The sequence below is a fragment of the Polistes canadensis genome, unplaced genomic scaffold (assembly GCF_001313835.1).
Source record: "Polistes canadensis isolate GaletaPanama2010 unplaced genomic scaffold, ASM131383v1 scaffold_157, whole genome shotgun sequence".
Classification (NCBI taxonomy): domain Eukaryota; kingdom Metazoa; phylum Arthropoda; class Insecta; order Hymenoptera; family Vespidae; genus Polistes; species Polistes canadensis.
This window is the reverse complement of record NW_014569704.1, coordinates 171,880-194,404: the sequence shown is the minus strand read 5'-3', so window position 1 is coordinate 194,404 and position 22,525 is coordinate 171,880. Positions and strand designations below refer to the sequence as shown.

Here is a 22,525-nt window from a genome sequence, read left to right as displayed (position 1 = left end):
AAAATAAAAAATATAAAGACAAAGAATATAAAGAAATATCGAAATCTTTGGAATTCGGTATGAAAATGTCGACGGGTATAAGTCTTCTCTTTCTCTCGAGAAAGAGAGAACTCTATCTCCTAGATAAGATCAATGTGATTCGATCTTAATTTGAACCATATTTATGGATATATAGTATATATCATTCTTTTACAATATACTTTGTCGTGTGTAAGCAATTAATAAAGGTCCACGTATATAATTAGCGCGTTAATATTATAAAGTTTTATACGAGGGTATCAATGATTAAATGACGCGTGTTTGTATGCACGTGTAAATATGTGATGTGTTTCGATTGAGTTCATCGTGAATCCCCCTCGTTTATTTTCTGTAATAAAATAAATTCATTGGCTTGGATGAAAAATGTTATCTCATCGCCACTGTATAAACAGGAACACCATTGTACGATTTGGAAAGAAGCAGCACCTCGCTGTGCCTTTTCCGCTTTATTTTTTTTCTTTCTCTTTTTTTGTTTGTTTTCATGTTATTAGAACAGGCCCTTCTTCTTGTTTTTCTTTTCCTTTCCATCCACAGCCCTGAAAGAAAAATGTATACATTAAGGAAATGTTAATCTGCGAATTATATATGATTTGTTTTTCTTTTTTCTTATAACTTTGACCGATGTTGTTTACTTATTTCGAGTATGATCGAGATTTTGAGATTTTGCTATATGATCATCGAAAATGTCTATATGTATGTGTCACGTTATTTAATATTTTGTATTACAAAATACTGATTGATTTCTCTAATTTTTTCTAACTGATTTACTGAATATTTTATCCTGTAAATTTTTTTGTTTCTTTAGAAAATGTCCGTCGTAGATAAAATTTGAAACAAGCAATGAGTATCATATTAATACAATCATTTGCAAAATCTAAACATGCTGAGATCATGCTTCGCCAATCTCATGGGCCATTTTTTAAAAGCCACATTGATTAATTGGTATGTTATGTTATGTATATATATATATGTATAATATTAATAATTAATTTAGTGTACAAAATATCAGTTTATGTAATATTCCATATTCAGTTATGTAATATTCCATATATTTTTTATCAATGTGTACGAATAATACAATATTAGAAGTGTATATAATTCATAGAAATAGATTAGTGTTATGTTCAATGCATGTATGTATGTGTATATATTTTTATATATTAAAATTAAACTTGTAATGTCTAATATAAGTCAAAACGTAATATACAGTATATCCGAGGTTTTTCTGGTTGAACTAAATAAAGTTTTAAACGCGATTTATGTTTACATAACATTTTTTTCTTATTTTAGTGTATAAAATACGCGGATATTATTTGGTCGGATAAACTTCAGACATCCTGTATATATTATACGAGTAATATACATACACATATATACACACACATGCATACATATACTTATATATGCATATACATAAAAAAAATGAGATAATGAAACAAAGACTGGTTTTTAATATTAAACAAAAATTATAAGCCGGGTTTATTTTAAAACAAACATTATTGATCTACGAACACAATAATCGCAATGCGTATTAGAAGAAATATTGCTATAGCATTTTCGTGTTGTTCAGACACAAAGGAAAAAAATGAAAATAGGCTAAAAAATGAGGGTGATAATTGTTAGTAAATATCTTATAAGAAAGCATTACTTTTATTTGCGAATAAAATTTTAATGATGAAATTAACAATGTATTTGTTTTTTAATTAATCATTTATAGCACGCGTTCACCTCTGCCAAGCTGTCTTTTAGACAAAAAAAGAAAATGCTTTATGGTATAAGCATTTAAAAGAAATTTTGAATTATAATCCAATAAAATGATATTTTAATACACGAAAGGACAGCTTGTTCAGAGTTTACAACTTCTTTTTGTTATTTAATTAAAATCTTTTTTGAATAGATACAAATAAATAATTCTACGAACAAAAATGAAAATGTGTATTTTTTAAGCAGAAAATAAATATTATTACTCGAAGTACAAAGCTCTCTTATACATTTCTCGTGTATCAAATATTGTGCCAAAAATACACAGTTATATTCTTATATATAAAGTTCGATACAATTTTAATCTGAGTGACGAAATGAAATTTTCTTCTTATTATAATTTTTTTTTCGAACACGATGTTAATTAATATTATTTTTTTTTCTTTTCTTTTTTTTTGTGAGAAATAATAATATTTTGTATAAGTATATACGGTATATAGCAACTGTGTAACATTTAACGCAATAAGATGAAATTATACGGCATTATGATGCCTTCTTTCTTGTAACTAAAACTAAAAAGATATGAGCACTAAATAATGCTCAGTTATTTATCAGTCTATTTCTTGTTAATTGAGAAGCATTTAATCAAATCTTTTATAACGATGCTCACTTTGAAGAAATTCTAAATTTTACTCTTCAAATAAAAGAAAATAAAGAATAATATATATATATATAAATTTATATATATTGTGATATTTAATTGTATGTTTACATATGTATAAAATAATGCGAAAAGGAATAAAATGGTATAAGATATAACCTGGCACATACATCTGAATGTTAAATAGCGTTCGATATAAATTTGTCAATCGAATATACGTAACATATACACGTGCGCGCGCAAATACACACACATACACACACATATATATATACATATATTCATAGTCACAGAAAATGTGTAAAAATGATATGTGTCAGGTATGTAATTTAAAATGAATGACATAAAAGATATTTCGTTTAATTTAATTTAGCATAGTTCGTCCGCATTTATCAGGGATGGTATCTGACTAATTGATATATTTTGTTTTGTTTTTTTCTTGTATTATTTGTTTGTTTAATCAGGATGCTGTATGACAAGCTGTATCTGTGTGTGGTTCTCTTGAGGTGATTTGAAACTGGTATGACGGCGAAGAAGACTTCCTATCCCTCGGGAACCCCTCAACGTACCCCCTCCACCTCCGGATCCCTCGGACGACACCGATCCCGTCCTAAATTAAGGACACCCCGATATCGTATACACACAACAAACAGACAAGCGCAAGCATGACATAACATTCATCTGGAAAGCTTTTTTTATAAGGAATGTACTTGTGTATATATATAACTTAAGTTACTGTTCGTCGCATATATAATATGCGAATTATTTAAGATATATATATGTTAAATATAAATCTGCTTTTTTTTTTTCTAAAAATACTTATTTACACACATATTATATAAAAATAATTTAATAAGAAAAGAAAAGAAAAAAAAATAATAAAAATAAAAATAATATCGCTATAATATATCGTAAGCAGTAGATTTCTTGTATAAAAGGTGCTATTATTTGTAAATGATATGTTGACATTAATGCTACGCTATGTGAATAATAATTAGAGGATATTCTATAAAGGCAAAAAATGTTATTTAATTGTAAATAATTGTATTATCGTAATCATTGACATCTTCATTATATTAATTCTTTGGAAAATATGATATTATACGGTTCATGGTTTTTTAATTATTCTCATTGCTTAAATATATATTTAATATATTAAAATAAAGTAGTGTAAATCAGATATTATGTTGAATATTATTAAATCACACTTAATATGTATACTCTATCACATTACTTGCCTTTTGTAAAATCGGAAAAATCTGCTGCATGCATTATAAAGAAAAAAATAAGAATAAGATATACATGAACATATTGTGAAACTATTTATAAATACATTCGTCAATTATTTAACTTTATGACTATATTCTAATTTTATTACAAAAAGTAAAATTTTTGTCATACATAACAAAAAATAAACAGAATATTATTATATATTATAAGTGAATAAAAACAACATATATTAATTTTTAGATGACAAATATGTGCTATACTTTTATGCTTTTTTTGGTGACAGTAGATGAATGCGAAATAAAAATATGATAAAAGGGTTAAAATTTGCGCAATCATTTCGATGATAATTTTATCTATTTAATACTTTTCAAGCGGACAAAACTTTTGGTTTTTTTTAGCTGATATACACAAAGCACTAAACAATTATATTTATAAAAAGCACTATATATCAATTTGTTATATAAACCAATCATTTATAAACAAAAGTGTGTTCTTTCATAATCTTCAAAATCTTTTTTCCCACCCAAAAAATAAAATAAATAAATGTGACATCACAGATAACGCGTAAAAACGATTAAAATATATTTTATGCTATATAAACATAAATATTATTTCAAATTTAAAAAAACATTCCATAGCAGTAGCATTGAGATCAACACTTCATTATATTCGTACTCTATTAATGAGAGTAGTAATTTTTTAAATTAAGTTTTTTTTTATCGTTGCACGAGAAATGACGCATGATATTTGAAGTAATTATTTTTCATAAGAATATAATTTACGCGTATAGTAAGGTTCTATTATAATGATCATTGGCAATTTCCTGCCGTTGTGATAAATCGTCATTACATTATATACTTATTAGAAATGAACTACATTTATTAATACAACTTTGCATATATACTAAAAACAGATTTCAGTATTTTAATGTTAAATAACGAATTTAGGAGATAATTTTTATTTTTTTCCCTAGATATTTCCCATATCTCACATTGCATAAATGAATAATAAATAAATAAAATAATGTTCTCTTTTAACATGAATGGCAGATTGCTTTAAATACATGATACGATAAATTACGGATAGTATAATTCAAAGCAGTAACTTTGTGTATAAAATAAAAATATATAAAAATAAAACGTCGATAAAATAATATATAATGAAATGATCAAAAAGCGTTATCTAAATATAATAAATAAATAAATTCACACTTACTCTTTTGAGTTGGCTTCTAAACTGCGCCTACGCAATTCTTCAATACTGTGACCGGTCTGTTGTTCCCATGCTAGTTTTTCTGCTTCGAATGCGCGCCTTTTCTCTTCTAATTCGCGAATTTGTTGTTCTAAAGAACGCCGCATTTGTTCATGCCGTCTCTGTAACTGTAGTTAATATGTATGTATAATAAGTAATGTAACTTTAAGTAAAACGAAATTAAAGAGAAGAAAAAGTTAAAGTAACAGTTGTACTTACATCGGCTTCCGAATCCTTAAGTTTTTGTTTCTTTTCGCGAACTTTCATTTCGAATACTTGTTCCATTTCAATTTCCATCTTCTTCATTTTATTATCGTGTTCTCTTTTCTCTTCCTCCAATTGAGCCAAAGGATTCCTATAATAAAAAAAAACAAAAGGAAAAAATAAATAAAACAATTAGACACCTCAGTGTGAATATAATTTATGAAATAATATAAATTATAATTACATATCTACGAGAAAATATAGTTTTTTTTTTTAATCTGTACATAAAAAGTCCTACTAAAATACATTGTTAATTACAGGCATATATATGTACGAGAATAATATTTATATAGGAAATATAAATAGACTACCGTAAATATTCTTTAATATCATGGTAATATATGTATATATATATACATATATATATAAATATACAGGATGTCTGAGGTTTTTCCAGTCAAACAGTGTCTGCATATTCTGTACATAAAAATAAGAAAAAAAACAATATAACAAAATAATCTGACACGGTTAGGCCGGATAAACTTTAGACATCCTGTATATGTAATATATACATATTCCTAATATTTATTCGAAAAATATTTTATAGATTTACAACGAGACATTACAAGGGGGATATAGTGCTGTGCCATTTCAATGATGAAAACTAATAAAAATAAATAGCCACTAAAAGATCAAATAAAAAGCAGCAAGCAATATGTTATTTAGAAATTTACGTATATATATATATACATCGATGCAAGGTTCCATATGAACTAATAAAATAAAAAAAAATTTCTTTTTTTAATTCTTATATCAAAATCATATATCAATTATTTTCCTGGTTCCTTATCTACACTCCCTTAGAATTTACTAAACTTTACAATTATTTATAATGCGTTACTTGCAATAACTAATTTGTTTTAGAGGGCTCACTACCAAATGGAAGATACGATATTACGTTGTGTTATAATTACATCGCTATCATTATGTTTATTGGAATTTTTATTTTATTATAGATAGAAAATATTTATTTTAGCTCAGATAAATTTAATTATGCTAATAAAACTTAACTCCTTCAATTCCTCACGCAGTGAACCCTCCTTTTTTTATTTATTTTTTGTTTTTATTTAGCATAACATGATTTCTGAAACTAAGAACTAGCAAATAGAAATTCGACAAGGCTTGTGCACACAAAACCATAGTACATGACCTCAGCCTTATTAAAGGACTTACCACACTGTCATGAAACTGTTCATCACTCCTGGTGGGCACAAACTAACCAATAAGAAATCAATATTAAAATTTATTTAGGAAAAATGTTTTTAAAAAGTTTGTCTTTATCACAGATATTTTTTTTTGCTACATTTTGTCTACGATGCAATTTTTAATTTTTTGTTGTTGTCAAAAGTATCACTAAAAGTAAAGGAATTTAGACCACGATAATATTTATATATCTTGCTTTCCAGTAGTTTGCATGCACAAGCTTTTTCCTTCGGTGTCTTGGGAAAAAGAAGAAAACAAGTATAATCCTTAAAGAACTTAAAATGATAGAACATAAAGAGTAAAAAAATTGTATTCCTTCCTGATTAACATTTAGTAGATAATTTATTAATCTATTATATATCGCTCTATCCAAATTCTATCGAGATTCTTAACGTGTTTTTCAAACGTTTGAGTCCAAAGAAGTGTAATTCGCGTTTTTTTAGGTTTTATGTAAAAATCTTTGACATTTTGATCGTTATGAACAACTGACAGTGATTTTTGCGACGAGCTTTTGGATTCAAACGGTTAAAATGCCTGTATCTTGTAACTTTATCTCGTACATTCGTTTAATTTTCATATCCTCATCTTCTTAAATATACGTCAAAAAAAAAAAATCAAAGTTTCCTTGGAAAAACGGCAAACACATGACGAAATTAGAGAAAAATAATTCGTAAAGTAAATGTTGAACGTACTTATTTGATATTTTAGTTGGCTTGCCATCTACACCGAGACCAGCTAATGTCCGACATCGGAAGTTCTCGTAATGTATATTATTCGTAACGTCTTGTAAATCTTGCAGGTGCGTTCGAATGATCATATCTCGCAAAGCTATGAAGTCGCAATGGTCTAAATTCTCAACTGAAAAAAGTAATGACGAACGATGATGATTTAAATAGATCATTTGATACACCAATAATAATACAAAATATAGATAATTGATTTTTCATATACCTTCGGCAATACCCCACGGATAATTTCTCCCACGTACTTTTTTCCCATCATGTTCGACTACAGTATTCGCGCCGACGACCGCAAAGGGAACTCTATCCCTTAAAACTTTATCGTACTTGCTATCCTCCTCGTATTCTTCTTCTGGGAATTCATAGATTTTGATTTTGTGTTGTGCGATTTCATTTAATATCTAGAAACAAACAAAAATTATTCTTAATTTTTCTGTACATGTGAACGTATTTTATAATGGAACTATTATGTGGTAAAAATGTAAATTCTATCAAATTATTCTTTATTTGTGTCTAATATTCAGGAAACTAGAATGTATACAAAATTGAACATACATACGCGCACGTGTGCCTGTATGTGTAAGGTACTGTAAAGTATATACGGCTATGTGCATTATATGTGATTGAAAAAAATTTGTTTCTACAGATATTTGTATGTGAAATATATTTTTTTTACGAATAAATATTTAATGAACTTGCTTTCTTTTTAAAATAAGCACGCTCGTCAGGAGTCATCGTGTCTGCTTTAGCGATTACAGGTATTATATTGACTTTGTCGTGAAGGCGTTGCATGAACTCTACATCGAGCGGCGTCAGGTCGTGACCCGAGGGCGCAATGAAATAAAGACAACAGTGTACTCGACTGTCGGGTATTTGCCGTCTCGTTACACGAGACTCTGCATTCAGGAACTCCTCATATTTTGACTCAATGTATTCTATAACTGGAACCCAACTGAAACATATGATATATTCATAAATAATTTTTATTATTTATAGATGAACATATAAATATATTTATACATTCACACAAAGTGAGACATCCAACATGTATATTTTGAATAATTAATAAATTATATATGGCATGAAAAATTATAACATACAAAGTTTTAATACTTTAGAACAGAGTTTCTCAAACTTCTCCGTTTAGCAATCCCGTAACTTTTTTTTATCGTAAACTAGCAGACATATTATGCATGTAGTGTTTTCCAACTACCATTGAATTAATTTTTGGTCCGAATATAATTTTTACTTCGAATTTATTTCAAATGCAAATACATGTTAATTATTACACTTTGAAATATTCTGTGCGCATATTGAGAAATTTCCAAAATAGAGTCTCGTTTGTTAAAGGAAGAACTTAGAAAAATGGCATTAATTTTTCTTTTTCTTTCGTGGAATATGCAATAGGCGAAGAATAAAAATAAATCAAGCATGAATTACCAATTACTATTGTCGATCGCATCGCCAAATCCAGGCGTATCGACCACAGTCAGTGTAAGATTTACCCCATTTTCTTTCAGCAACACCTTGGTCGTCTCGACAGCTACTGTTTTCTTTACCCTCAGACTAGGACCTGGATATTCCGCGCTGTATATATCAGCCAAAAACATGGAGTTTATAAAAGTTGACTTTCCTAACCCGGATCGACCTAAGGAAAGATAAAACAAATATTTAAAAATACTGAAATCCAAATTAATTAGGAAAAAGTATTCATCATTTTTATTAGACATTATTTAAACGTCTATTTTAATACACATTCGGCTTAATAAAAAGATACTAAGAGATCGTGGTACAAATATCTATTTAAATTCGAAGGAATTGGTATCACTGTGATTAAAATATCGTTGCATTTGCAAACCTTGAACCAGTACCAGTGGTCATTCTCAAGGGTACGTACTTGAATTCCTTTATTTACAAAGAATGACTCCGTTTATACTGATCCTATTAATAGCAGAGTACTCCGCCCATATTCTCAAATTTCTCGCTTTCATTTTGAACAGGGGAACTTTCATGTACATATATCATATATATATATTGCGAGTACGCTTTGTTCGTTATGTTGAATATAATGATAAAGCAAACCCTACAGAAAAATATCCCCAAAACTAAGAAAGTCAAGAACGAGTCATAAGAAGGAATCTTCTGAAGGATTTTCTCGGTCAAAGAAGAAATTAAAAATTCCATTTATTTTAAAATCATTTTCAACAGACTGATATTGAGGATGACAAATTTGAGAATCACTGAGAACAAATACAACACACAGTGGCAGGCCTAATCCAGCTGCGTGTAGTGCAGTGTATATGGATGTATGCAACCGGCGCCGCACGTGTCGAGCAGATGAGAAAATTTTATAAAAGCCGATATATATTCCTGACGGCGGAATTGAAACAGCAGTGTAGTGTATAAAAGAAAAGAAAAAATAATGGAAAGAAGAAGCCAGAAAGAGAGGGAGAGAGAGGGAAGGGGCAGAGAAACGGGCTTCCTTTTGTCTTTCGATCTTTTTGACCCTCTAGAGCAGATGTCCGTTGTCTTTTTGGCAAAAGGTGACGGCAAATGGATGTGTTAATTGAGCTAAGAACGATCATGCTTTCAAGGTCTGACACTTAGCTCATTGTTCCGTTGCTATATCTCGTTATATACGTGTAAGTGCTTATTCGAAGGCATAAAAAAAATCAATTTTAATAATCAAGTCGAATAAAAAGCGTTGCGAGAGATAGATGAATCGTTGTGAGCGTGTCGATAAAGTAGAGAATATCCTACTTTTAAAAAAAGTAAAGAAATAAAACAATAATCGAGACAATACGAACCAACGACCATGATGGTAAAGTCGAATCCTTTCTTGACGGCCTTCCTATACACCTGGTTAGGTAAATTGGCGAAACCAACGTAACCATCGAGTTCCTTTGATTTCGTTAACGGTTGAAGCGGCCGATGAAGTATAGAGTTCAATGATGAATCCTTGGACTCGTTGCTCCTCGACGAATCCCTTTTGTTACTATCTTCGGATGAATCGTTTGGATTGAGGATCAGAGCCGAGGCCGAGGTATGGTTGGGGTTGTTGGCTGAGGTCGTCGATGAAGAAGAGGAAGAGAGAGGCAAACGCATCTTCGCTGTTGGTGGTACAGAGCTGCTCGTCCCATGACTCGCATGACTCGCGCTGACGCCAGTGTAAATGCTAGCCGTCGTGCTCAAAGACGAGGAGGAGGATATGGAAGATGTCGATTGAATCGATGTACTGTTGTTGTTGTTGTTATTGTTATTGCTACTGTTGACATTTGTACTAGTCGAATTAACGAGCGTCGTTGTGCCACTGTTGTTACTTGTCGTCGTACTGATACTAGTCGTTGTATTACTACTAGTCGTCGTTAACGATGATGTTCCCTGTCCTGGTGGTTGAGGTGGTGGAACTGTTGGCACTGAAGGCGAAGAGATAATGCCCGTGCTGTCGCCTTTGAAGAACAGCTCGCGCTTCGCCTGTATCTGTTAACAGAAAGCAAACAAAAGAGATGATGGATGGATGGATGGATGTTGGTCCTATTATTTCGAATTGTTTACTTTGCTTTTAATTAGATATGTTGATAATTAATGTTCCTTATTTGTTTATTTGTTCCCTTTTAACATCTTATTTACGAATAAAATTGTCTATTTCCAAATCGATTCACTGTTTCTTCTTACAGATAATGTTTTCTTCCTTCCCGTTCCAGTAATAAATAATCAACGTTAAGTAGGTGTTAACAATTATTTCTATAAAATTCTTAATACAACACCTTATTTATTCGAGATCTTCGAGAAATTCGAGACCAATAAGAAATGTGCCAAGGACGATTTGGATGATGACAGAAACGTGTCTCGTTGCTTTTAGAGTTCATATTAGACGAGGATATATCTGTGCGCTCCATTGACCCGTTGAACTAGGAGAAGCTAACTATATTTCTAGATGGTACGTTTATTCTCTTTCTTTCTCTCTCTCTCTGTCTTCCTCTTTAAAGCGATGACGTATACGACGATCGTTATGTTCTCAGGAAAGTATGCGACACGCGACTGACACGAGTTTACATTGTGTATAATATGGAAATATATCTTCTTCTCCTTAACGGTGTATACATTTCTACCAAAGAGAATAAGAACAATAGGCGTCCTTTGTTACAGGATAGGCTACGTCCTTGTTTATAGTTTTCCAAACAAATTATCATTACAATTTCGTCATCGGAATAAATGAAAGAAAAATGGCGAATACGATGCGGAATAATAGCATGTTTTTTAAATGATAACAAACCTATCATCATATTTTTTTTCTCTCTCTTAAAAAGATAATGAAAGTATAAAAGTAAGTCGAACAAGATTAAAGTTGAATCAATCTCTTTAAAAAAAAATGGTGACGAATTCGCCACCATTTTTTTTCTCTCGTAAAGAGTAATGAAAGAAGCATAAAAGTACGCTGGACAAAATTGAAAAAATTGGATCGATCCTTTTAAAAAAAAATGGCGATGAACTATCCACCACAATAAGTGGAGTAAAATTATGTTTAAGTCAATAATGAAAAAAGAAAAAGGAAGAGAATAATAATAGGAAAATCGGGGCAAGTGAATATGGCGAATTGTCAGACACGATCGATATGGTTTGCATGCAAGTTTTCAAAGGTAGAGCAAGTTTGAATCGTATACTGGTACCGCCAACGTCTTATTAACTTCCGGCCGGAAGTTGTGCACTACTGTTCAGCGCACCGAGAACGTGAATCGTGATATCGAGGTCACGAAACCGATAAATTTTTCACCCTTTTTTTTATTTCCTAATCTAAAACGAGTCCTTCAGGGCAAATTCGATTCTCTTGGATTGAATCTTATCTGTTGAAATCGAATAATTAAGAACATACATGTATCGTATTAACGATACTACTCTAAACCCGATTAAATCACTGTCTAACGTCTCTAATTACCATCTAACGCATCTATTTACAACTTTATTGCGTCAAATTAAATAATTGTATAATGTAGTAACATGTGTCTATTTAAATTTGAGTCTAAAGGGAATGCAAATTGAACTGTCATACTTTTTACCAAGTTAAATGTTCAATCAATGCTTTGGAAATGTACTATAGAATGAGCAAATAGGATTCATGTTATTATCGTTGCTATTGTGCCCTTATAACCCCTTCCAATGGAATACAAATTCAGTTGTCATTGTTTATAACGAATTGTTCATATTTCGGAAATACACTGCATTAACAATAATAGTAATTTGCAATATTTTATAAAGAAACGCGTTTATGGAATTTGTCACCTTAGTGCAAACTTTTATTTGCCTCTCTTTCAAAAAAATAATAAAATGAAATTGTATTTATTTGAATAAATAAAATAATATATGCAAACCAATGTTTGTCGAGCAGCAACATTGGGTTATAGTGTATGGGGTTCTGATTCTATATATAATAATTAAATAAATAACGCTAATATATTTCTCATAGACGTAAAATTCCAAAATTACTTATTTCTTAATCAAATTATAATAATAACATTAATTAATATTAAAAATGAATATTTATTTGGATGAGAGATATGCTAAATATACTGTTTTCCAGTAGAAGAAAGAAATTTCGTAATCTATTTTCGTTTGATCTCATTTATTTAGGGGAAGATCATCGGTAAAAAAAATTGTCTTAGTTAAAATTCACAAATTCTCTTGGTTGGTTGGTTGCTTACTCATATTTAAAACCTGCACACTGCATATTCAGTGTCAACGTACGAACGATTGCGCGTTTAAAAGCGTACCGCGAATAAAACATACGACCAAGCAACATATGTATTTATACATATATGTATATGTGTGTGTGTATATACGTGTATATATGTATATTCTTTGCTCACTAGTTTGCTTGGTTGCTTTTAAACGCGTCGCGCGATTTAATGTACAGACAGCAGTGGTTTCGTTGCTATAAGTACATGAAATCTAAAAACGTAAATTACTCCTTTTCGTTTCGTCGACGACGTAGACCGAATTTTTGCAACACTTAATGACAAAATAAAACATTTTTTTTCCCTTTTTTTCTTTCTTTATTCAGTCTCAGCAACGAAATAGTAATTTGAGGATCTTGTTTTCTATTTTTTTAAGGTCAGTACAAAAATTACGTAAGCAAAATGAAATATTAGCTGGGTGATTTTAATGAATGAACATTATTTTAATTCTTCACAATCGAAAGTTTAATCCAAATACATTATAATAAAATTTATAATGTTAATAAATGATTAATAAATGAAATTAGCTGAGAGATTCTTATGAATGAACATTTTTTTACTTTGCATAATGGAAGTTTGTATACAAGATAAATTATAGTACCAATAATTGTGATGGTCGAAATTTTAAGGGTTAATTTCATAGCCTAACAAAAAATCAAGTGAAACAGAAATACGAATATTCACGATTACACATTGCATCAAAAAGAGAAAAAAACTTAAACAAAAACTAGAAGAAATTATAATCATAATAAGTAAGAAAATAATGAATTCCACGTTGATAACCCAAAACACTGATAAAAAAAACCCTACAAAATATAAATAAGAATATACAAAGAAGAAAATGTGAACTGTATCAACATTTGATGAAAATAATTAAAGGAAAAAGAAAGAAAAAAAAAGAAAAAAAGGAAAAAAGAGGGAACAAGGAGAAAGAAAAAAAATGAAAAAGAAAGAAAAGATGCACAAGGCGTGTTGGATTCGTTGAGTCTGGGAACGAGAGACGTCGTCTAACTCGAAGAGCGCAACATCGTCGAGCACAGAAACCGGTCCGATGCATATAACACACACTGCACTGCACTGCACTGCAGTTCCATCCTAAAGTAGACTCTGAAGATCGAAAGTCGCACAACACAGACTTCTTCCTACGAGTCCGTTAAAAATTTACCAAATAATATTCCAAAAACCCTCCATTTCTTTTTCTTTATTTATTTGTTCACCTTTTCTTTATTCGATTAGGAAAACTTTGTAGTTTGTTATTTCTAGTGTGTCTTGTATAAAACATTACGAACGATTCCCAATTCCCAATTCCCAACTTAAGGGGTCGAAAGGCAATAATAAATTATTAACTTCTACTATTTCCAATTACTATAATGAAATATTAAAAAAAATATATATATATAAATAGAATATAAATAGAAAATTATTTCTAATTATTATCAATTATATGGTAAAGCAAAAATTTATATTCTTTTTTCAATAAATGTAAATATGTAAATAATATGTAATATAATTTACATATGCATACACATACATCAATTTGTTTTTTAATTTAATTATAATAAACACTATAACTCTTTTACAGAGTAAATAATTTTGTTTAGATACAAACAAAAATACATCTATCTTATAAATGATGTTGCAAATGTTATATTTATTTTTAAAAACTTTGCATAGAAAATAGATAAATGAGTTAAACATTTTTTAACATTTAACTTAAGTCATCAAGTATATATTTACATACACATATTCGTTTTAAAAATCTTTATCTATTGTCATGAAATATTCTACAACAATATACTATTATAGTATGCTTACGTATAAGCTCACAAAATTAAAGCATTTAATACATTTGCTTTAGTTCTCTCTCTCTCTCTCTCTCTCTCTCTCTCTCTTTTACTATTTTTTTTTCGATATCAAAAGCGGAAATGTTTCTTCGACGTTAAACGACAAAAATATTAGATTTATCGGTGTATGCAACAAACATAAAAAACGTTATTTGTTCTCGGTGAACAATTAGTATGACTCATGTTCTGATTCAACATTTGTTTAATTAGAAATAAAAAATATATCAAGAAAATATGAACGTTTATACACTATCACATTTATTTATTGTGTTTATATACAATTACAAAAAATTATATACAATGATATATAATTATATGATTTCATACATGCACATATATTTATGCATCATTAATTTCACATTAATATATCTTATGTAACTTACATTAGTCAGCACATAAAAAAAATAGTTCATTATTATCAATACATCATCTTTAATTCTTAATATAAAAAGATATTAAAAAAATATTAACATAAGCGTACATCCAATATTCTAAACACATTTTTTTTAAAACATATTTTTTTTCTAATTATTAGCTCTGACTCATCTTAATAAATTATTATTATCGATGCATTATATCTATAATTCAACAGAAAAAAAAAAAACAAAAAATTATGAACATTAGCGCACACGTAATATTTCCTAATTTGTTTTTTTTTTTTTAAAAAGAAATTATCACTTTACCTTGACTCACAAAAAAAAATTGTTATTACGAAATGAAATATATATATATAAAAAAGAAACCTATGTAAAATAGTTTGCTGAAGAAGAACGTGTTATCTTGTAGATGTATACTAAGGTGACTCTCGTTAATTAAAAGTTCGTTAGCCGTCAGTCTGTTATCACTAGCGACGAAGCAGAAACGATAAAAGAACTCGGTATTGGTCAAAGAGACAAAAGCGACAAAAAAAAAAAAGAGAGAGAGAGAGAGAGAGAGAGAGAGAACGTCTATGCTTTTTCTACGGAATCGATATAATCGACTTGGCTTGAATGTAAGCACGTTAAGAGAGAAAGAGAGAGAGAGAGAAAAAGATTTTGTATGTGTGCGTATGTGTGTGTATCGACCTAAGTCTGCTTTGCTGCTGATGTTACTTCCAGCTTCACCGGTTCATTGTACAGAAGAAGATACACGCATACCACTTGCGCATGTACATAGATACACTGTTTACTACATACAACACAACCACAAAAAAACTTTGATGCATCTAAAGGTTTTTCTTTGAAGATCGACCAACACGTTGTTGTAGACGCGATCATACGATGATATTAGATGAGAGTATGTAGTATATATCCTTAAAATATCATTGTGAATTCTAAAAACAAGATATATATTTTAGAACGTAATTTTGTGTCTGTGTGTGTGTTATCTAGTATCTAGATTTATCTCTATGTATTTTTCATTGTATTTTTTGTTTAATATTACGAGAATTCTTGCACGAGTTTTTAATTCAGAGAAACAAGGTGTTCCATTGTATCCGCACGTTTTCCTGGATAAGAACACCTGCATAAATATTATTATTTATATATATTATCATTTGTTTTTTTTTTGTCATTTTGTTTTAAATTTTGATCTTCATTTATAGGTATTTTTTGTTGTTGAGTATGAGAATCACCGTGATGCACACACACATCTATATATACAAATAATAATATTTCTTCCTTGCTTTTACATATTTTGTCATTTTATTATATAATACGGTTTGATGTTTATTTATGCATCGCAAATACGAAGTACCAATAACATTTAATTTAATTGATACTCAGCCAAAAATTACATACGAATACAGCTGTTCGCTGTATCTTTTTATCCACAGTATTTAAGCGCGAGGAGAATATAAATAAATATTCGTATTTTTCTTTTTTTCGTGCATTAAATTTATCCTTTCTGTTAGAAATCGAGAATAAATATTACGTGAAATTTTTGTTGTTTAATGAAAGAAAGAAAGAATAGAAATAAAAGAGAAACTTTTATATTATGGAAAATATTTCATTCCATTCTTTTTATCTTTGATTTTTATTTATAATCACGGTCATTTTTTTCCATATATTTTTTATGCACATTATTCCGTTGCATTCCGATAATTCTTATTATCTTTTATTCTTCGTATTTCTTTACTTCGTTTACTCATAAATTAACCATCTGCGTTCCTTCGTGTAGTACGTGGATGGTACAACCACAACACGGTTTCAAAGAAATTAGATCGAGGATTGATTCAAAGCATTTAGTGTTAATTTTATTATTTCTTATTGTTAATAGAGGAACAAGGCCGCCATGTTGGATATTTATTTATCTTGTTGGTTATAAAATATTGTCAGTATATTTTTAATATTTTCTATTTGATCTAAACAAAAAATATAATAATAGAATATATATTATTTATATATTTAAAAAAAAATAGTATTGGGTTTCATTTCTTTCTGTATTAACACGATTTTGATATTTAATTGTTATTTACTACGAAATATTTGATCATTTATTTAAAAATAAAATTGACTACGAAAAATATAATTTTTTTTCTAACTTTTTTTTTATTGCAATGTATAGTTAATCAAAAACAGATCAACTTTTGTTTAAAGTATTTTTTTATCAGGTTATCGCAAATACTTGAACAATCGTGACTAGAATTATGTTGGACACCCTGTATAAACTCAACATATACTGTGTATGTGTGTGTTTATGTGCAAAACGTCGAGAAACATGGAGGAATGTAAACCTGACGAAGAAGATAAAATTAAAATAATAAAAAAAAGATAAAAAAGAAAAAACTGTTTGAAGAAATTTACGGTTTTTTTTTGCAGGAAAATTTATTTGAGTTAAATTACTTTTACGTATAGCACGCGTACTACACCTGGATTACTTTTGCAGCGATTCATAGTCTTTTATATCGTGCCAACATATTTTTTCTTTTATCTGGGATAAGATAAGCACAGAAAAAAAGGAAGATAAGCTTTTTCGATATATTCGCCAAATTAAAGTAGATTACGATTTCATTTACATAACTTTATACATACTTAACAATTTATTCGAATTATTTATATTATCAAATAAATTGTTAAATCAATTTTTCATATTTGTATATATTTATTCAAATTCTATTTTAAGAAATTTTGTTTAGATACAATAATTGGTTAAAAAGTTTTCTTGTTTTCGGTAAAAATTGTTCAACCCACGTATTTTATATTAATTTGATCTATATTATTATTATTATTATATTATTAGCCATTCTTGTCTAAGAATTTAAAAATTATATATTATAATAAATTTCTTATAGTATTTATATTAAATCAAACCAATAAACATATAATAAAAAATTACAATGTAAGTTTTAGATCAAAGATAATTCATAGACAACAAATTGCAATTTTATACAATCATTTTCTTTCATTATATTTGCAACAAAAATGTAGAATAATTTAGGGACGAAAATATAATCGCTTATATAAAAAAACAAAAAAAAATATTTTCGAACTTACTTTTCGTTCCTTAACAATAATGAAACTAACTCAAAGGTGTGAGTAAAACAATATCAAATACATTTCTCTAAAAGAATCTTTTAATTTTGTTAAATCGTGGACTACGCTACAAATGCCGAGCTACGAAACTCCAGTACTGTAAAAAAAAAAAAAAAAAGGAATAAAAACGGGAAAGAGAGAGAGAGAGAGAGAGAGAGAGAGAGAATAGAACAAAACAAAATTCGCGTAAAAAGTACGCTTTCATTAAAATCGTTCGTACTCGTGTTTAATTCGTTGACCGCGAACGCGTTAATGATTTCGAGTCTGGTAACAATTCCACGATGCATGAGGACGACAAAAATTCATTTCCTCATCTGACACACACAAAACACCACAGCCATATACACACAAATGTGTATATGTTACACAGTCATATAGCCGCGGAAATCAGTCATTGTTAGTAATTCCTCGGCATTACTATGAAAAGTTTTGGCAAATATTTTTTACACTAAAAGTAAATAGATTTTATTAAAACTTATATTAAATTAAAGTACACTCTTTTGTCTACAAGTAAAATACCATATCGAGTTATAAATTTAGCACGTAAAGTTCAGAAGATGTCAGAGAATTCAATGCTGTAAATTGTGCATTTTTGCAATTTCTTGGAAAAGTTTTGCTAAATATTTTGTATATTTAATGAATATAATAAGTGATCGTAAACGAAATTAATATCGATGCAAATTATTTATTGCAATAATTTAATTTGAGAATCACTGTAAGAATGATTAATCAAGTGAAAGAGAAACCTTTTCCCTGAAAAAAGAAAAAAAAAAATAAATAAATAAAAAAAGGGGTTGTTGCAGAAGTACATTAAAGAAAAGGTCACCGTATTACAAAGAGATAGATTTTATTTTCTCGATTATTATTATTTTATTCAAAAAGAAATTAATCACGGAACAGAGTTTGAGAGCCACTGGTGGGACCAGGGTCGATACGACGTCGAAATGGATTCGGGGTGGAGAGGATGATGTCAAGGAGAGAAATTTCAAATCGCTGGTCGACCCATTGAATTCCCGTAAGAAGAAGAAGAAAAAGAAAGAGAGAGAGAAAGATAGAAAATAATGAGAAAAAAAAAAAGGGGGCTTTGAGGAATCCTAAATCTGTAACCTAATTCGTATTACAATACCGTTGGTGGAGTTAAAAGAAGAGTTTAAAAGAAGCAAAATTAAAGTTTCTCTTTTAAAATAACCGACTATTGCTGATCATAGTCGAGAATGAGAAAGAGACAGAGAGAATATTATTGAGTTCCCTTTGTTCGCGGTTGAAGGACTAAAAAATGACAACCAAGTCAATGACGTCGTCATCATCGTCGTTGTCTAATGTTAGTTAGGCGACAACGATGAAAATATTCTTAATTAGCAAGCTTGGAAAATTATGCAAGCTGTGAGAGATCGCACGTGCCGTTGCAAAGGCGTTGTTGTAGTCATCGTGGTTGTCGTCGAGTCATTTTCTTCGATCAACGTTTGCTAGAGCAAACGAGGACATGTTGCTGTATCACGTGATTAAGCGACCCCTACGGTCATCCTCAATTTCTACATCTTCTTCTTATTTCATTAAGAAAAAAAAAGAAAACGAAAAGGAGGATCATTAACAACGTTTCTTCATCGAAATTGATACTTCTTTTATTTCTTATGGTTATGATTTTGTTTTGTAGATTATTTATGACTTTATTGATTATTTAGTTTGATGGTCAATGTAAGTTGGATTTCGATGATATTATAAATTATCTGAAATGATCTAACTGTAAGATTGTAACAACTGTTAATGTAATAATAAAACTATTCACTTTTTAAAGCATGATTTTCAATTATTTTAAGACTACATAGTGATCATTTTATAAAAATGTCCATTTATTTGTTAAATTCATGGTCTTAGCAAAATGATCACGGGGGTAGCTTGTTACAAATTTCATTGATACTTTTTACAATAATTATCTTTACTCAAAAAGAAAACAATTATTATCCCATCAAATTGTCCATTATTAAAATCATGCTATCTATTTGATAGGTCTATCAACGTGGCTACTATTAATTAATTTCATCCCATAACATTGTTTATTTTTTAAAAATCATACCGCCTGATTTCACGTCCACCAATATAGGTAACAATAAATTTAATATAAAATATTATTAATAAGATAAAATTGTGTATTCAATTTATAAATTATGCTGTCTATTTTTGATAATACGTTTATCAGCATAATTATTCCTTAATTTAGAAATATCCCATAAAATAGTATATTTGAAAAATCGTGTTATTTGCTAGTATGTCAATCAGCATATAGTTGGTAACAAATTTCATTGAGATTATAGATTGGAATTTAAACGAAAGGTTTTTGGATGGATAAATTGTCATAGAAGAAATTGTTTGGGTGGCTTTGGATATACAATAGAGAGATGAAGAGAGTGAAAGAGAGGACGTACTTTGGTGGTCGAGTAAATCCTATGTGAGTCCTCTTCTGCTTTCTCTGTTTCCTGCAATTTCACAGGAAAACTACTACTCTTGTCTCTCTCTTTGTGCATATATACATACATATGTTCGAGAAACGAAAGCGAGGATTTGCTTCGAGGGGGAAAAAAATAACTGGAGGAAAAGGGAGAAAGGGAAAGAAAAAAAGTGGGACGCGGCCTGCTTTCGTGAAAGGGTGCGCTTTGTGTCAGATGGTCAGGCATATCCTTTAAACCCTTACCCGTACACCCTTTACCCCCCTCGAATCCACCTTTCCTTATATTGCCACTTTTATTTTATATAAAAAATAATTATTTTTAATAAAATATAATCCCTATATTTAAATGAAGTATTACAATTTTCAACATGGAGAAGTTACAAAATTTTAAATATATAAAATACTCGCAAACGATATTATTTAATTAACTAATTAATTAGAGAATTATTATTTCCTTTTTTAATAAAGTATTTATTTAAAAGTTCACATGTTTGTATAACATTTTGTTCATATTGTTTACTTTAAAAATATAGTGGTAAAATTCTGTACAGAAAACTGTAACATTTTGTAGAACTTTGTGACTGGAATTATAAAAGATACTTTTAAAGGTAAGCTATAAGCATATCGCATTACTACTATAAGTATCCACGAGTGTCATTCATCTTTAAGCCGATAAGAGAGAAATGAGAAAATAATGATCGAATGAGAGAAAAAGAAAGATAGAGATAGAAAAGGAATAGAGAAAAAAAGATAAAGTAACTGACAAGAAGGAAACACTCAGGAGAGACTCTCTGCATAATGCTCGTAAAAGTTCTTCTCATCGTGTTACCATTCATAAACTCTCTTTATTTCTTTCTTTCTTTCTTTCTTTCTTTCAGTAAACGTTGTAACGTATGTGGAGAAAGAGATGTGTGATGTGGACCGTTTCAAAGTGAAAATTCTTTAAATTGTATTACCGAAAGAATGACGAATCTTTATGCTTCAATAATCTTTTTTATGTTCAAGTTAAATTTGAATTTTCTGTTCTATGCTTATTTTTACATGGTACAATTTGCATAATATAAACAAAATTAGTTTCATTCGATTACTAATCTTGTTTACTTTCCCTAACGTGTATTATTAATTCTTTAAATATTTGTTCTTTCAATATTTTTGTAATACGATTCAAATTAGTTTAATTTAATTATCTTTTCTATTCATTTAATTTTTTTAAATTATTATTAACTTACAGATAATTCGTTTATCTCAATTATTAATATTTCAAATACGAAAAAGAGATTTGTTTGTTTGAATTAATTATTAATTATAATTACAAAATTTGACTTTTCTAAACAAACAAACAAAAAAAACAAATAAAAGTGTACTAGAAAATAATAAAAACTAGAGAGCCTATTGTATCTATTTTCTTTTGTATGTGTGTGAGTCACGAGAGAAATCGTAGTATATTTTTCGATTATACATGACGCACCATGGGGCAAGACCCTTTACTAAGCCACCCCCCATAGTTAGGCCAAAGGGGTCCTTCGACGAAATGCAGAAGAGGGCGAGGGAGTCTGCCATGTGTTTATACGAACAGTGACTCTCAAACGATCTTAGTCATTATTTTACTAAACAATTATAGCGATCTCACACAAATTAAACCAACAAACATGTAAAATTCTAATCAATTTCCTCAAAGTAACCAAAATTATTTGATGTGTGTGTGCGTGCGTGGATTTGAAATTATTTTAAATTCGAGTTAAATTTCCAAAGTTAATAAAAATACAAAATTCAAATTCAACTATTTGAAGTAACAAAAATTTCTATTATTTTTAAATCTTTCAAACACTGCAATATTTTTAAGTTACATTAGTGACAAAAATTACTCGACATGCCAGAAATAATCTTTTATATAAAAATAAT

The 22,525-nt window shown here is 29.2% G+C and overlaps 1 protein-coding gene across 14 annotated transcripts in view; it reads right to left on the bottom strand.

Annotated features, from left to right (window-relative positions):
• Positions 1-442: 442 nt before the first annotated feature.
• The window catches only part of LOC106788932 (septin-7), a 42,101-nt gene continuing 20,018 nt past the window's right edge, over positions 443-22,525 (bottom strand). For 6 of the 14 annotated variants that reach the window (XM_014752659.1, XM_014752672.1, XM_014752669.1 and 3 more), the window contains 10 exons: positions 9,897-10,569; positions 8,530-8,737; positions 7,789-8,041; positions 7,301-7,490; positions 7,042-7,207; positions 6,320-6,361; positions 5,102-5,237; positions 4,847-5,010; positions 3,640-3,663; positions 2,301-3,011 (listed from right to left, as the gene is read on the bottom strand). In XM_014752659.1, coding sequence (XP_014608145.1) covers positions 2,858-3,011; positions 3,640-3,663; positions 4,847-5,010; positions 5,102-5,237; positions 6,320-6,361; positions 7,042-7,207; positions 7,301-7,490; positions 7,789-8,041; positions 8,530-8,737; positions 9,897-10,569 — 2,010 coding nt within the window. In that variant the 3' untranslated portion in view covers positions 2,301-2,857. Of the gene's footprint in view, positions 576-2,300; positions 3,012-3,639; positions 3,664-4,846; positions 5,011-5,101; positions 5,238-6,319; positions 6,362-7,041; positions 7,208-7,300; positions 7,491-7,788; positions 8,042-8,529; positions 8,738-9,896; positions 10,570-22,525 lie in introns of those variants that run through there. The other 8 variants (XM_014752665.1, XM_014752666.1, XM_014752661.1 and 5 more) reach the window with 8 other exon arrangements.